General features: G+C 46.3%; 2 protein-coding genes across 9 annotated transcripts in view; one reads left to right on the forward strand and one right to left on the reverse strand.

Annotated features, from left to right (window-relative positions):
• Positions 1–12,901, forward strand: part of PTK2 (protein tyrosine kinase 2) — a 232,081-nt gene extending 219,180 nt beyond the window's left edge. For all 8 annotated transcript variants that reach the window (XM_072851822.1, XM_072851825.1, XM_072851823.1 and 5 more), the window contains 5 exons: positions 4,996–5,035; positions 5,791–5,897; positions 9,969–10,124; positions 10,601–10,681; positions 11,643–12,901. In XM_072851822.1, the coding sequence (XP_072707923.1) occupies positions 4,996–5,035; positions 5,791–5,897; positions 9,969–10,124; positions 10,601–10,681; positions 11,643–11,855 (597 nt within the window). In that variant the 3' untranslated portion in view covers positions 11,856–12,901. The remainder of the gene's footprint in view (positions 1–4,995; positions 5,036–5,790; positions 5,898–9,968; positions 10,125–10,600; positions 10,682–11,642) is intronic.
• A 1,376-nt stretch (positions 12,902–14,277) lies between these two features.
• On the reverse strand, positions 14,278–15,814 carry RPLP1 (ribosomal protein lateral stalk subunit P1). The gene is made up of 4 exons (XM_072851830.1): positions 15,639–15,814; positions 15,444–15,518; positions 14,913–15,030; positions 14,278–14,401 (listed from the first exon to the last, which is right to left on the reverse strand). The coding sequence occupies exons 1-4, from the start codon at positions 15,708–15,710 to the stop codon at positions 14,322–14,324; spliced, it is 345 nt and encodes a 114-aa protein (XP_072707931.1). The 5' UTR covers positions 15,711–15,814; the 3' UTR covers positions 14,278–14,321.
• Between the last annotated feature and the right edge of the window lie 620 nt (positions 15,815–16,434).

Consider the following 16,434-nt stretch of genomic DNA (forward strand, 5'->3'; position numbering starts at 1 on the left):
GCAAGCTGCTTGGTATCCTCACAGTCGTCTAGCACTGAAATGAGGTGATGGTGGAGTTAGAAGCTAAGGAATAGTAAGTGTACTGCTGTTGTCCCTGTTACGTGGGTGTGTTTCTGAAAGTAGAGAATGTGAGACATTCAAAAACAGTTGCTTAAAAGGTCAGAAAAGAAAGTTAATGAATTAACATTCTTAGATGGTGATTTATGATAGCATTATCCAGAGCTGAAGGTGAATTGAAGCAAATACTGTGTTTTCCTACCACTAAAAGTGAATCCTAAGCAGTATGAATGCCATCTTCAAAGTGTTGAAAAAGCAGCTTCCTTAGGTCTGATGCAAAGAAGTAATCTGACTTTGCAGAAAATGGTCTTTATTTTATAAATAAATGCCTTTTTGAGATGTTTCAGTACTACGTCTATTAAATTCTAACTGCCTTCAGTGTTTTACTTTGCAATGGAAACTGCTTTATACAGATATGCTTGCATAAAATGTGGCTCTGTTGGGACTGTAATGCTTTTTATGACACAACAACTGCAAGTTTTGTGTAAAATATTAATTTGGTTGTGACCAAACAGATTTTCATCTTTCATAGAATGACAGAATATCTCAAGTTGGAAGGGACCTATAAGGGTCATTGAGTCCAACTCCCTGCTCCTCGCAGGACTACCTAAAACTGAACCATATGACTAAGAGCGTCGTCCAGACGCTCCTTGAACTCTGACAGGATTGGTGCCATGACCACTTCCCTGGGGCGCCTGTTCCAGTGATCGACCACCCTCTCAGTGAAGAACCTTTTCCTAATGTCCAATCTGAACTTCCCCTGACGCAGCAGCTTCATTCCATTTCCTCGTGTCCTATCGCTGGTCACCAGAGAGAGGAGATCAGCACCTCCCCCTTTGCTGCCCCCCCTTGAGGAAGTTGTAGACTGCGATGAGGTCACCTCTCAGCCTTCTCTTCTCCAAGCTGAACATGCCAAGTGACCTCAGCCACTCCTCCTAAGTCTTGCCCTTGAAACCTTTCACCATCTTGGTCACCCTCTTCTGGACACACTCTAATAGTTTGATGTCCTTCTTATACTGAGGTGCCCAAAACTGCACACAGTACTCGAGGTGGGGCCGCACCAGTGCAGTGTAGAGTGGGACAATCACCTCCCTTGACCGGCTAGCTACGCTGTGCTTGATGCACCCCAGGACACGGTTGGCCATTTTGGCTGCCAGGGTACACTGTTGACTTGTATTCAACTTGTCATCAACCCAAACCCCCAGATCTCTTTCGCAGGGCTGCTTTCCACCCTCTTATCCCCGAGTTTTTATGCATAACTAGGATTACCCCATCCCAGGTGGAGAATCCAGCACTTGCTCTTGTTGAATTTCATACAGTTGATATGAAATTAGTGTGGAATTTCATATGGTTGGTATGAAATTTCATATAGTTGGTACAGTTGGTACGCCCAGCTCTCTAGTCTATCCAGATCTCTCTGTAAGGCCTCTCTACCCTCGAGGGAGTCCACAGCTCCTCCTCGTTTAGTATCATCGGCAAACTTACTTAATGTATTGTGTCCAGATCATTTATAAAAACTCTGAAGAACATTGGCCCTAAAATCAAGCCCTGGAGAACCCCACTGGTGACGGGCCACCAGCCTGATGTACCCCCATTTACTAAAACTCTTTGAGCCCGACCTGTCAGCCAGTTGCTCACCCATCGTGTTATGGACTTGTCTAGCTGTGTGCTGGACACTTTGTCCAGAAGGATACTGTGAGAGAGGGTATTAAAAGCTTTGCTAAAATCCAAAACCAACCACATCTACTGGCTTCCCTTGGTCAACTAGATAGGTGAACTTGTCATAAAAGGAAATTGTTGGGTAAGCAGGACTTTCCCCTTGCGAACCTGTGCTGACTATGGCCAGTGACTGTGCTGTCTCTCAAGTGTTTTTCAGTAACTCCCAGAATAACCTTCTCCATAATTTTACCAGGCACTGAAGTGAGACTGACAGGCCTGTAATTATCGGGATCTTCCTTCTTACTTTTCTTGAAAATAGGGACATTTTTCAGCTTCCTGTCGAGTGGGACCTCTCCAGACTCCCAAGACCATTGAAAAATAATGGAGAGAGGTCCCACGATAACATCAGCCATCTCTTTCGCTACCCTGTGATGAATCCCATCGGGCCCCATAGACTTACATTCATCCAGCTGGAGCAGCAAGTCTCGAACAAGTTCAGAGCCAGCTGGGAGTTTATCATCCCCCCAGTCACAGTCTTCCAACACAGGGCTCTGGGGGTCCCAGGGCCCATCATCGGTGTTGAAGACAGAGGCGAAGAACGCATTAAACGTCTCTGCTTTGTCTACATCCCTATTTGTGAGGTAACCAACCTTATCAAGCAACGGACCAATGTTATCTCTGAGCCTCCTTTTGCTGATAAATTAAAAAAAAAAAATAAAAAAACCCGTTTTTGTTGTCCTTCACAGGGCTGGCCAGCTTGAACTCTAATTGAGCTTGGCCGCATGAATTTTCTCCCTACAGTGGCAAACAGCATCTCTGTAGTCCTTCTCTGTCACCCATTCTTGCTTCCAATGTCCATACACTTTCTTTTTCCACCTAAGTTCTAGAAGAAGATCCCTGCTCAGCCAAGCTGGCCTTCTGCCCTGCTTGCTTGAGTTCAGACATTTTGGAATTGCCTGCTCCTGCGCTCTTAAGAGATGACTCTGAAAAAGTGACCATCCTTACTGTAAAGACATTTCAAATGTGCTCCAGTGTACTCAGCACATCGTGGAGCAGACTGAAGGCCCTTGCTAGCACACTGTCCCTCAAACATTGGCGTGCTGCCCCCAGGCTTATCTGTAGCAAGCCTGGTTTTATCCCTTTCCCCCTTCAAATCTAGTTTAAAGCTCCGTCAATAAGCCCTGCTAACTCCTGCACAAAGCTCCTTTTCCCCCTTTGAGACAGGAGGACCCCGTCTGTTGCCAGCAGGCCTGGTGTTGCGTAGACTAACCCATGATTAAAAAATCCAAAATTCTGCCTGTGATACCAGGCTTGGAGCCAGGTATTGATCTGCTGGATCCTTCTGTTTCCTCCTTCACCATTCCCTGCAACTGGAAGGATAGAGAACACTACTTGTGCACCTGATCCCTTAACCAGGCGTCCCAGGGCCCTGAAGTCTCTCGTGATTGCCCTTGGACTTCTTACAGCAACTTCATCTCTGCCTACATAAAAAGGCAATAATGGATAATAATCCGAGAGCTGTACCAGGGTAGGAAGCTTTCTCTTCACGTCTTTAACCCGGCCCCAGGGAGGCAGCAGACTTCCCTAAGAAGTGGGTCCGAGCTGCATGTTGGGCCTTCTGTTCCCTTCAGAAGGGAGTCTCCTCTGACAATGACGTGCCTTTTTTTCCTTTATAGAAGTGGTTTTGGCACAGGGCATAGGCCGACTTAACCTTGGTGACACCTCCAACCTAGATGAACCATCATCCTCATCATTGTTTGGTTCCACTTGCAGAGCCTCGTACCTATTATGCAAGGGCACCTGGGAAGGTGGGGTGGTCACAGAGGAGATGCACCTGCTGCGCCGGGCAGGAACTTGTTGCCATTGCCCCCTATCCCTTAAGTCACTGTGTTCTGCGGGGTAGAGAGAGGATAGGGAATCCTCTTTGTCATGTGTCCTGTCTGCCTGTTGGGCCTGTCCCAGGGATGGTAGGGTGCAGTTCCAGTAGTCCATCTCTCTCTTGCACTCCCTGATACTCCTCAACCTACTCACCTCCTCCCAGAGCTCTGCCACTAAGCAGAGGAGTTCCTCTACCTGGGTGCACCTCCCACAGGTCTGCTCACTATTGCCATCTGGTACTGGCATGAGAGCAGGGCACACCCTGATGACACCTGGGTGGCAGCATGTTCCCATCGGAGCTCTGTCTGGGAAGCTGCGTCAGTCGTGGTGGGTGCAGAGCTTAGAGAGGCCACGGCTTTCTGCCGGGTGGATACCATTGCTCCCTGTCCTGGTTTCAGCTGAGATAGAGTTAATTTTCTTTATAGTGGCTGGTATGGGGCTATGTTTGGGATTTGTTTCTGCACAAATCCCAAACATAGCCCCATACCAGCCACTATAAAGAAAATTAACTCTATCTCAGCTGAAACCAGGACACTCCCTGGTCAAGCTGGCAGAGCTTCAGCGCCCTTCCTGCGTGCCCTGCCACACAAACTGCCGTGCTACGCCCTGTTTGCCTACCCTGGTCGCGGCGCTCCCCATGGGTTTCTTTCATACATTGGGGGCGGGGGGGGGCTTGGCCGCCGTTGCTCCAGGTCCTGCCCAGGTCTCGTCAGCCACTGTCGCAGGAGCTACAGGCTCCTGCCAGATCCCCCCGCTCTCCTGAGGTTTCCCCGGTTCAGGACACCCCACCCCCCCATGCACCGTGCCAGAGCGCTCCGCTACCGATCCTGCCGGCACTGGAGCTGCTCGCCTCAGCAACTGAGGTTGGTGTGAAGGTTGTATAAATATAATTACCAAGAAAAGTCACTTCAGTCTATTATTAAATATGTGCAGATGAATAAGCAAATTGACCTTGACTAAGAGCTTTGCAACAAAACCAAAAAGTAAACCAGCTTAGAAAGGTGTTTCCATTATGGAAACCATTCAGCAGTGCAGAAATACCGTAGTCTTCTAGTTGTTGCACTGCCATTTCTTCTTCACCACTGTGACTTCTACAGTTTGATCTCTGAATACAGACTAAAAATGATTGTGAATATACCACCACATTTGATTAATATTGAAGGATAAACTGTAATGTAGAGGCCAGGGCTGTTGTGAGTGATACAAAAGAAATGGAAATTATTTTCTTACTCTCTAAGTAATACACCTGTAGTTGGAGCTTAGCTAGAAATGGTGAATACGGGTGTGTTTTTAACTGTTGGGAAATGTGCTGAGAACTGGCTACTCTCAGTGTTTGAGACTGTGTTGATGAAAGTTGTGAGCACTGTAATAACTAGTCTAAATGTATATTTTATTTTATAGGCTGGTAACCAGCACATATATCAGCCTGTGGGTAAACCAGGTAAGCAGCAAATTCATACACTTGAATCCTTGATTACAAGTCTTCTAGTAGCAGTAGTGAACAAAGATTTTTGCCAGTATTTTTATACAAGGCGTGGATTCAATTCCAGGTAACTACGCATAGGTGTTTCAGTGCACTACGTGTTTAAATTCCCCGTGCAGTCCCCAGAGATGTAGTCAGCAAAGCCAAAAAAGTGTTTCATCAACAGGCGGGAAGTGTCTAGAGGAAGCTGAGTCACTGTGTAGGACTTCACCATGTGTGGAGTTGAGACATGTAAAACAAAAGTAGACACCTAAATTTAGGTTTCTCAAAGTGAATCACACCCAGGATTTCTGCCATGAAGAAGTCCAATTTTCCCAGACATACGCAGCATGTCTGGCACTCAGCTGTGGTACGAAGGGGTGAGGACTTCTTGGGGCAGGTGTACTGAGATGAGTAGCAGTTGCCCCACAAAGGGATTTTCGAAGTGTCTTACTAGAACAGCCGTGTTCTCATAATTGAACTGTTCAATATTTCTCATAATTGCAAGAAAACTTGATTATTTCCCCAACCTTCTGTCTGCATTTCTTCAGTAGAAGTACAGATTAAAGTGTAGCTCCTACAAACAGTGGATTTACTATAAGACACATTAAGATGTACATCTCCTCTGCTAGTACAGTAAAGCATGTGTAGCCTTTGTAGTGTTGACAGACCAAAATTATGCAGATACATCTGATATGTTGGTCCCCTAAAATGCAAATTGTTTTGTTAACCAGATCATGCAGCTCCACCAAAGAAACCTCCCCGCCCTGGAGCCCCCAGCCATTTGGGCAGCCTTGCAAGCCTGAACAGCCCTGTGGACAGCTACAACGAAGGCGTGAAGGTACGTTGCTCAGTGTCACATGAAATATGCCTCAGAAAATTAAACATTACCACTCTGAGATAGTTTGCTGTTCCTGGAGTAGAGACCGTGGAAAGCAAAAGTGACTAAACTTCCCAAATAAATGTTGTCACAGGGCAAACATGCACTGGCAGCTCTCCAGGGAAGTGGGGAGTTAACTGGTAGGCTCATATCCTCCATTACTGTGATTCAGCATGTTCCTCACCTAGAACCTTTCCCAGGTGAGCTAATTCTAGTTTGAAGAGCATATGAGACCTTCCGTAGGGACTCAGGCTCCCTGCTCAGCAGCTTTGTTAAGCAGGAAGGAGCACACCCAGGGTTCCCAGTTACTCGGGTAGTACAAGTGTCTCCTGTTCTCGGTCACAGAGAAGTGAGGCATGTCTGAACTGTGGTGCTCCAAAAAGCTCTTGTTGCAGCACTAAGACTCCTAAAACCCTGGTAGCTCTGGGGAACAAGGGAAGAGGGGAAGTGGGCGGTCTGACCTGTGATTGAGATACCTTCTAATGTGTTCTTTCATCATCAGTAAATAGGCAATAAAGCCAAAAATGAAACTTTTCAGTTTTCTAGCAGAGAGATGCTGCAGGGTGCAGTGAAACACAGCATCCTGTCCCCTGTTGCAGTTGGTGTCAATGGAACTGCTCCTTAGTATGTCAGTCACTTTTAAAATCGTGCCTCTAGGTGTTGTTCCCTACCTTTGGGACTCCTTTACCTTTCTAATCTTCAGGAAACAAACCTGAGTGACCTCAAGGCCTCCTGAGGGGAACCAGTGGAGCCATTTCTGATGCTAGCGGTTTCCAGCAGCTAGATACAATAGCGGTTGGGAATTCTCCATCAGTAATGAATTCTCCGGGGAATTCTCCGTCAGCTGATCTATACACATGGCTGTTTTATTTCACAACCTTGCAGCTAGACAAATATGCCTCCACAAAGACTGTTGGTCTGACAGCAGGATTACTGACCAGAGCATTAAAGCAGGATCACTCCTGCGGCCGCTCCCATTGTCAGTTGGTGCCATCAGTAGCATCCAAGGACGTGATGTATTTGTGCTCCGTCTGTTTCCCAAGAGGAGAGAGATGGGGTCTGCCGTAGAGCTCAGGCTTCTGCAAATACACCGGGGCAATCCCTGCTGTAATACAACAGCTAGGGCTAATAGTACAGCTCCTCACAGAAGGAGAACCTCCTGCTAATATAAGCCCTGCTGAGCCTCTGGTAAAGAACAGGAATCCATGTTGTGGTAGACACAGCTATTGTGATAAGCGACATTTATTTTAGGTGGTTTAAGAAAATACAGAAAAAATCCAGTTCATCTGACCACGGCATTCAAAACTTGCCATCGAAGCAATATGTTTAGCACAAATCGATCTCAGCCACTGCCTGCCTGTCTCACTCTTGCTCTCTTGTTCTGAGATTATTGGAATATTTGCGAATCAGCGTAGACAGCAGTGGCGAATTTGAGCAGGATTATTTATTATAAACTGATGCCAGTGCTTTTGAAGCTGCCAAGCCTCAGAAGATGTCAAAAAGCAGTAACAGATGTGTTACTAAACTGGGCTTCTCTAAAATTTCCTTTCTAAATGCTGATACTGGAACATGAAAAATGTTTTCTGAAATAACATCCTTTTGACAGCAAACAAACCTGAGCAGCCAAAGTCATCAGTAATAACAAGTGAATGAGATTCGTGTACTAAATAGCTTCTTCAGTAGAAAAGAAGGGCTGATTCTTTTTTTCCTGTCAAGAGTTTTCTTCAAATTGGATTGGTTTATGCCCCTTCAAGAAAACAGCCCATTATTTTTTAATAGCGTATAGCTTTGTTAATGTCTGCAGTCCTAAACTGAAGATGCTTCTGCGGTTCATTTCAGACTCCCTTTTCTGTACACCCATTTCAGTCTCCCTTTTCTGCAGAATACAAATTAAAATAAGAGGATTTGAACTGCTTGTCCTCAGGAGGCATTAGGGCATGCACCAGGAAATACATGGGTTTGTGTTACTTGCTGAGGCAAAAAGTCAGCCAGTCCACACAAAGAAACTCCTGACTTCATAGTCTGCGGAGCAATAGTGTTGATGTTGTGTATAAACAAAAAAGCCATGAGTGTTAAGAAATGCAGTTTCCATACTCTTTAAATGTTAGGGCCTGGCTGTAGGAATTAAGTGGGTTGGGTATAATCCATCTAGAACGGGTTCTTGGTAGTTCTTATCCACGACTGTGATTAGGCATCGTGAACAGGAGCTGCAGTTAGATGACCATGTATTTCCCATCATGACTTTTCTAAAGGACAAAAAAAAGTTTCAGGAAGATGAATACAACATTTTCTTAAATCTGTTGTTTGTGTAAAGGGACCAGGGTTGCACAGGACATGTTGTTTCCCACCGTTGCAGAGGCCCTCTACTCCATTCACCACTTTGCTGCTCGCCAGACTGGCTTGCTCCTGTCAAGCTTTGCATGATCTCTTCCCCATGTGTTTAGTAAAAAGTAAGCATGGGTGCATGGCAAATACTTCCACTTCCTACGCGGGTGCACAGCAGGTCGTCAGCACACGGTGCTTCCATAACAAATGGACCAAGAGCTAACGTGAATGACTGCCGATACTGTTGAGGATGCATTTTTGTTGCAGGCTTTTTAACTGTTCTCTTATTGCTACACATGTTTTGGTTTTGGTTCGGTTTTTTTCCTGCTGAGTTTTATTAATATTGTTTTTCTTTTTTCCCTTCTTTTGGTAAATTTCTTTAACCTTCCCCCACATTCTGCTCAACCATAGCCATGGAGGGTAAGCAGTGCGTGAGCGTGTGTGTACGTGCCCTATTCCAAAATGTCTTTGCATGTGACTTTGCCAGACGACTGTTTAACTTCTCGATTGCTGAAACCAATTAGAATCACAGCTTTTCACTGGTGATTGAGGCAATTTCAATGTTCTTTTTCCTACGGTATTTTCTGATCAATACACTAGATTGAATCTCTGTAATAGTTGTCAGTACCCGCTTAGTGAAATGCAACAAAATGGAATCACCATGCACTAAATCCTGCACTCCTTCCTCAGACAAAGTTTCATCCAAGTATTTTATAGTTTCATCGGGGTGGTATCTCAGGTGCTTCCAATGAAACATCTCTGTAGCTAGGACCAGTTGTAAGAACCAGTAGTAACCCAGTGTGGTGGGCTGAAACGCCATGACCCATCTCAGATCAACAGGGTGGGCGGCCGCTGTGTGACCAGTAGGAAATAAGCAATTTTTTAACCTTCTGCTCCCACTGCATGGTTGCTTGGGCATCCCGCAGCAGTGAAGAGCTGCAGGAAACTGGGATGCCTGCAGTTTTACAGTTCAGGAGCAGAAATACCGAGGTCCTTACAAAGGAAGTTTTCAGAGTTTGTTTCTTTTCTGACCCAGGATTATTTTGGTCTGTCTTGGATTTAACTCTAGACAGATCTGACTCAATGGAAGTTTTGCTTGAGTTAAGGACTACAGGATTTTTAACCTATTGGATTTTTTCTGATCTATTGGAAACAAACTATGAAAACATTTGGTGTTTCCCACCTGTAGCAGTGACACCATTTTTGTTAATCTGCTGTGCATTTTCACTAACAAAACCATAATAGGTACTGCAGTATTCTCTCTTTACTATATCAGTATGTTAACTATGTACTCTGACATGGTTTTGGAGCATAAAAGAACTTTCTGGAACGAGGGACCTGATAAATGTTGCTTTAGCAGTGGAACTTGTCCATCAGTAGTGAACCACTTAGACATGTCAAATACTCCGTACTCCTCGTTCCTCAAATTATTTTCTTCTCTGTTGTGGGAATTATACTGGAAGCTCTTCAGGGAAACCCTGGTAAAAATTCCCCAGTGTCATTTCATAGATCAGGTTCAGTCAGAAGAACTAAAGGAAGCTTCCTTCAGATCCAGGAGTGAGTGCTCAGCCAGGACAGGGGACCCAGCGGGACCGGGCGGGGGGCTGTTGCGAATATGAGACCTTCCCGGCGGTCTGCGGAAGTTGGGAAGTTACTGAGCCCCATCTGCTGGGGACAGGAGGTTAAACAACCCCTCTCTGCTTCCAGATTCAGCCACAGGAAATCAGCCCTCCTCCTACGGCCAACCTGGACCGCTCCAACGACAAAGTCTACGAGAATGTAACTGGGCTGGTGAAAGCGGTCATAGAAATGTCCAGTAAAATACAGCCAGCTCCGCCGGAGGAGTATGTACCCATGGTAAAGGTACGGAGGCTATTCCTAAAACCAGTGTTTTAGTTCTCTCCTGAATGAGGTCTTCAAGTGGCACAGGAGAAACTTTCTGGAAAGTTGAAAGTAGAAGAGCTTTTTGTGTTTGCAGGGTGGTAACTTGTGGTCAGAGTGCTGGAGCATTGGATACTGTTAACAGTATTGTAGGTAACGGTGCTTTTATTGCCCAGCTTGCCTGTGCTTATCCAGGGGCAGTGAGTTGTGCACTATCTTCTTTACATTTCACTTCTTAAAAAGAACTGTTTTTTAATTAACCCGTTGGCATTTTGTTTTGATGGTGAAACATGGAATTGCAAGTGAGGTTTTAAAGTCTCTCAGCTACGTTCTAACTCCCCTCTTATCCAGATGAGACGTTAAGTGTATCATTTGTTTCCTGCACTCTGGCTACAAGTCTCTCATCCATTCATTCCAAGTTTGTAAACTTTATTTTCTTAATTTATTTTTGTTCTTAGGAGGTTGGTTTGGCATTAAGAACCTTACTGGCAACAGTAGATGAGACCCTCCCTGTGCTTCCTGCAAGCACCCACAGAGAGGTACGTAGAGGTCCCCTCACCTGATGCTCAGTCTATTACGTTTCAAGTTAGCCCCAGCCAGGACAGCTATCCGGACATGGTTTGCCTCTCTCTTTTTGCATATGTTTTGACTCACTAGGCAGCATGAACTCTCGGGTTATAATTCTTCATGAAATTTTATTAGAATCGAATTGCTATGTGGACATAGGCTTGTATTGACTAAAGTGAAGACACTCAAACTGGATGTAATTGAAGAGCATATGACACGCACATGTATGAAGTCAACATAAAAACTGTTAGCAATGCTTACACAGAACTTCTTAGTGCGAGTTTAATCTTTCATTAAACTACAGCTTGCACGCAAAGTCATTAAACAGGTAATCAAGCATAGCTTGGTGCAGCTGGAAGGTTTTGATGAGATATCCCATAATAACCTAGTTCTGGATGAGAAGTGACTGAGATCTTTCAGTGAAGTTCATGAGTCAGGAGTAAAACTGTTTTCCTCCAAAACCTTGAATGAGCACGACAATGAGAAAGCCAGAGAATGGTTCTTTAAGTGCCATCTTAGAGAATCATCCTGACTTCAGCTATGTGGTTAAGTAACCTGTATCCGGCTTCTTGACCTGCTTTATTTTTTACTGCTTTAGAGCTACTTTAGTAATAGTAATTAAAAGGGTGATGGTAATAGGGACTTGGAAACCTAGAACAAGGTGTTAATTCTTAGACCTGGGTTAAAATTAATTACCAGCGATTTGGGTCTCGGTGCTGTTTAACAGTGGGCAGCTCAGCAGCTGACAAGGCCGCTCTTGATGTCCAGCAGCAGGTGCCAAAATTCTGTCTGCTCCATGCGGTGCCCAGAGAAACAGCCCCAGCTCCAAGCAGCGGCTATTGAGGGTGGATAGTGCCGTTGCTCCGTAGTATCGCTGTCACGAGTGCAATGCTTCTGATGACTTACAAAGTTGACTGAATCTTCTTGTTCCAGATTGAGATGGCACAGAAGCTGCTGAACTCTGACTTGGCTGAGCTCATTAACAAGATGAAACTGGCACAGCAGTATGTCATGACCAGTCTGCAGCAGGAGTACAAAAAGCAAATGCTGACAGCTGCTCACGCTCTGGCTGTGGATGCCAAAAACTTGCTGGATGTTATTGATCAAGCCAGACTGAAAATGATCAGTCAGTCCAGACCGCACTAAGTATTGAGGGAAGAGTTTCATCAGTCTAAGAATTCTGCTTGCGAAAGGATGTTATTTCACCTCCCACCAGCAGTGAGGATTAACCTGGTGTAGTCCTGGCTTTCCAGCACCTCTTGCTTCAGCAGACCTGACTGACAGCTGTTGGCTCTCTCTCATTACAGAAGTTTAACCAAGTTTTTATCATAAAGCCAAGCTGGTCTGGGATTCAAAAAGTGGCATTATCACAAGATGAAGTTTGTACAGAAAGTCCTCGGGAAATCACGGCTATGGAACGCACTTCAGTTTTATACCATCGCATGGGACATGCTTAGCCTAGAGCTGCCACAGGGTTACGGTCTCAGAGCCAGAACTCTCCAAGCAGCAGATCAGAGAAAGATATTGTGAAGTGAAGAATTCGGGGAAACCTCAGGGCTGAGAATTCTTGCCCACAGTATATGAACTATCCAGACTGGAATTTTTTTATTAGAACACTTACGTCACAATATGCTAATCACAATTTACAGAGAAAGAATAAAAAGCTATATTTTCAAGACTTCAGTCATTTCAAGACAAAACTAAAGCCCTCTTCATCTTCCTGCCTTTTACTTTTATGTGAATGTGTGAAGCATTTGTTTGGAACTAGCTGTAGAACACAACTGAAAACTCTCGTCTTTTTCACCAGAATAATGTGCCAGTTCTTTTGTAGCAATGTTGTTTTCCTTGGAAGCAAAAATGCTGCTTTGTACCAGAGCAATTCAGAGCTGCATTTAGAGGAGTTCTGTAACCATTCATGTCCCCCATTTTTATATAATTTATAAAGACAGATTAAAGCCATGTTGAATATTTTAAACCCACTGTAGTTAACTAACCCATCCTTTTGTCTATCTTGCCTGGGAGGAGTTACAGTAGAGCAGTGTAATTAGATTTTCCTTGGTTTTCCAGTTATGCCATCTGTTCTGTTAAAATAAAAACCACACTCCCTTTTTGCTGTTGAGGGATATAAATTATTCTCAGGAAGAATATAATGAACTGTACAGTTACTTTGACCTATTAAAAAGGTGTTACCAGTGAAATTCTGGGTACAGTATTTTGTGTGTGCATGCACTGCAGAGGAAACCATGCTGAGTTTTCTCCGCTTGGAATTTTTCCCCCTACCCTAATCTGCAAGCTTTTAAGAATTCACTTATGCAGGACTTAAGGAGCAACAGTAAGCATCTAAGGAGGAGATCCAAGATTTAAGTAGTCTTCCAGAAAGCAGTTTTTCCTCCAGCTATGGAGCACAGGAACAAGTCAGTTATCATCTGTGTAAGTGACTTGTCTAAAGGAGTGTAAGGAGTGACACTGAGTAATTACTTTTAGAATCCATTTTCCTAGGGGAAACGTCTCTTTAAAAAGGGGTGGGGGAATGCAGCAGTTGAGTGGTTTGCAGGAACTATTCTGGAAACTCAGTAGAGAGTTCTCAGCAGCAGCAGGGGGGTTGCACAGACTAAATTCTTCCATGGGTGCCTGCATCTTTCAAAAAACAAATGAGCTCCAGCATTGTGGGAAGACAGGACAGTGCAGAGTGCCTGTGTTGTGGGTCTAGATGTGGAACGACCCTCCCGCACAACTTCAGAGTCCCTCTTACACACTTGACCATTTTGATAATACATAATTTTCATTTAATACTTTAGAATACACATTAGAAAGACGGCCCTTACCTTGCTCAGTTGCTGTCAGGAAAAGTCCTGTTCAGAAGTTATTTTAGAAATACATACTTGTCAAGTTACTCCTTTCATATGTAAAAGTTACACAATCCTCCACACCCACCCTTCAAAGCAGTTTTCAGAGATGCTCCTTAACTTTTTTCTAGAAAGGCAAAAAAATTACACACCTTATACAACCTAGACTTGGTGCCTAGCACTGCAAGACAATCGGCTTTTAATTGTATCCTCACCTTAGCCTCCAACAAGGGCCTTTAGCTGAGAATTTCACCCTTTTTCCCCAGTCTTCAGCTCAACAACTGTCCTCTGCTGTGAAAGGCACAATATCCCTGCTGTGCCACAGCCTTTAGCTGCTGCTCAACAGGTTAAATTACCTGGTACTAGAAACGGCCCGAAGTGGAAGCTGCACTGTTGCTAAAGCACTAACTAGACACACTGCAGGCTGCAGCACAAGCAGCTCCTGATGCAGTACCAACCAAGCCATAGCACTTTTGCTTAACATGACCACATCCTGTAGCTGTCAAACTGTTACCGTGCTCACTGCATTTCCACCTTTGTCTGTACGCTATGAATGCAGTTAGGAGCCTTAACTGTCACTGTGCTATGCCTATGTTAAGTATGAAGAACCAACAAGTTGTAAAACCCTCGATTAACATGTGATGACAGCAGTTTCAGTACCTGCAGGTAACCCGGCCATCCTTCATTCACTCCCCTTCACATACATCCGTATTAGAGACAAGTACATTTAAATGATGTTCTTTATTACAGACAGGTACAAAACTAATTAGTCAAAAAGACCAAAGCCCATGTCATCATCAGATTCCTCTGATTCTTCTTTCTTTTCCTCTTCTTTCTTCTCCTCAGCTAGAAAAGGAGAAAAGAATTGGGATTTTTCCATTTTATCAGCTCGTAAGTCACATGTCACAAAAGACTTCACATACAATAACTAACAGGAAGAAGCAAGACCTGAGCAGTCCTAACAAACTAAGCTAACAACCCAAGGAGACTAGTATTTCCACTACTAGGAAAATGGTTTTGTGCCTTCAAAATTAATTCCTATCAAATCTAAAAAACTTTACAAAGCAGGTGCTCTTTTTAGCCATCAGGATGAGATCCTGATGATATACAGAAAGATCAGCCTTAATTCTGAGATAACGCTAATCCTGTACACTGACTTAAAGTACAATTCCAGCCTTTCTAAAGGTGCGAGTCTGTTTTCCTCTAGAACACCCACATGCATACTACAAAGCAAAAACCACATTAAAATTGCAAGGGGAAGAACCCAAGCTGACTCTCAAGCTGATAACAAGCAGCTTTTTAACCAAATATTTCTTTCAGCTGAAGATCACGCCGTTGGACACAGAAGCCCACTTACCAGGGGCAGCACCGCCCGCAGGTGCGGCACCACCAGCAGGAGCAGCTGCAGCTGGAGCACCACCACCACCAGCTCCTACGTTACAGATCAGGCTTCCAATGTCGATATTAGCTAGAGCCTAGGGAGAACAAGCAGCAGGGAAACCTCATTAACACAGGGTGCGTGGGGCAGCTTTGCTTCAGCCCTGTACACCTGCTGAGCCATGCCATGAGCACAGTGATGACACCGCAGCATGGCAAACCAGCAGCCTGCTTCGCTCCCACCAGCAGAGTCACCATAATTCAGTGCTCTTTCCATTCCTTAAAGTAGCATTTCAAAGCTAAACGTGTAGGGATCTACGGCACCGCGGGAGAGCCGCTGTTTGGTTGCGATTTGCACCTAGAAGCCCCCACACCGAGGCGGGGACATCCCCACACGCTTCCCGCCCCCCCCGCCTTCTCCCCTCACTCCCCCCGAGACGCCCAAGGCACACCCGCTCCGGCCAGCCCACGGCTCGCCCCCCAGCCCGGCCCGCCGCTCCCTCTCGCCCACCTTCGCGAAGAGGCCCGGCCAGAACGGCTCCACGTTCACTCCGGCCGCCTTGATGAGCGCGTTGATCTTGTCCTCCTGCAACGACAGCAGCGCTCAGCAGACAGCCCGGCCCCGCCGCCTCCCGCCCCGCGCCGCTGCCGGCCATGCCGCGACTCGCCGCCATCTTGTGCCGGCGGGGCCGGGGCCCGCACTCACCGTGACGGTGACCTCGTCGTCGTGCAGGATAAGGGCGGAGTAGATGCAGGCGAGCTCGGAGACGGAGGCCATGGTGGGGGCACGGTGCCAGTCGCCGGGGTGGGACGGCCTTAGCTTCAGCTGAAGAACACAGCACCTTGGGCCGCCAAAGAGGAAAAGGAGCGCTTGCCCACGGGGGAGCTTTATAATGGCGCCCTGAGCCAATCGCAGACCCGGCAAACCGACACGCAACAGAATCGTCAGCGCCGCTGCCCAACCCGTGACCGGCAGGGCAGCCCTGACCAATGCCATCAGGGAAGCGCTCCGCCAATCGCAGCGTAGCGGGGGATGACGGGAACGTCAGCAGGGCTCCGGTGGGCGTAGCAGCGCCACAGCAGCGGCCATGGCGCGGCCCGGCCCGGCCCTGGCAGCCTGGGACGGCCTCCGGGGGGCGCTGAGCCTCCCCGCCTGCCCTCTCTGGCGCGACTGCTGCCTCCCTCCCGCTGCGGCCACCGCGGGCGCGGACTCGCGTCCTGCCTGTGTCCCGGCGCTGAGCGGCCCCTCCCGGCCTGTGGGAAAGAGCCTTCCCCTCCCGGGCGGGCACGCACACCGCGGCTTCTCCGCGCCTCTCCGCGCTCCGGAGCGGCGGAGCAGGAGTCCTCAGCGTTAAAGATTTTGTCTCCTCGTAGAGGTCTTTCCCCCTCACCCCCCCCTTCTTCTCAGAAAAAAAATCGTCTCAAGATGTGTCGTACACACGAGAGAGAGTATGGACTGTGAACTACCAAAAAAAGAAAATACAATGCGGAATAGTCATCAG

The sequence above is a fragment of the Ciconia boyciana genome, chromosome 2 (assembly GCF_034638445.1).
Source record: "Ciconia boyciana chromosome 2, ASM3463844v1, whole genome shotgun sequence".
Taxonomy (NCBI): Eukaryota; Metazoa; Chordata; class Aves; order Ciconiiformes; family Ciconiidae; genus Ciconia; species Ciconia boyciana.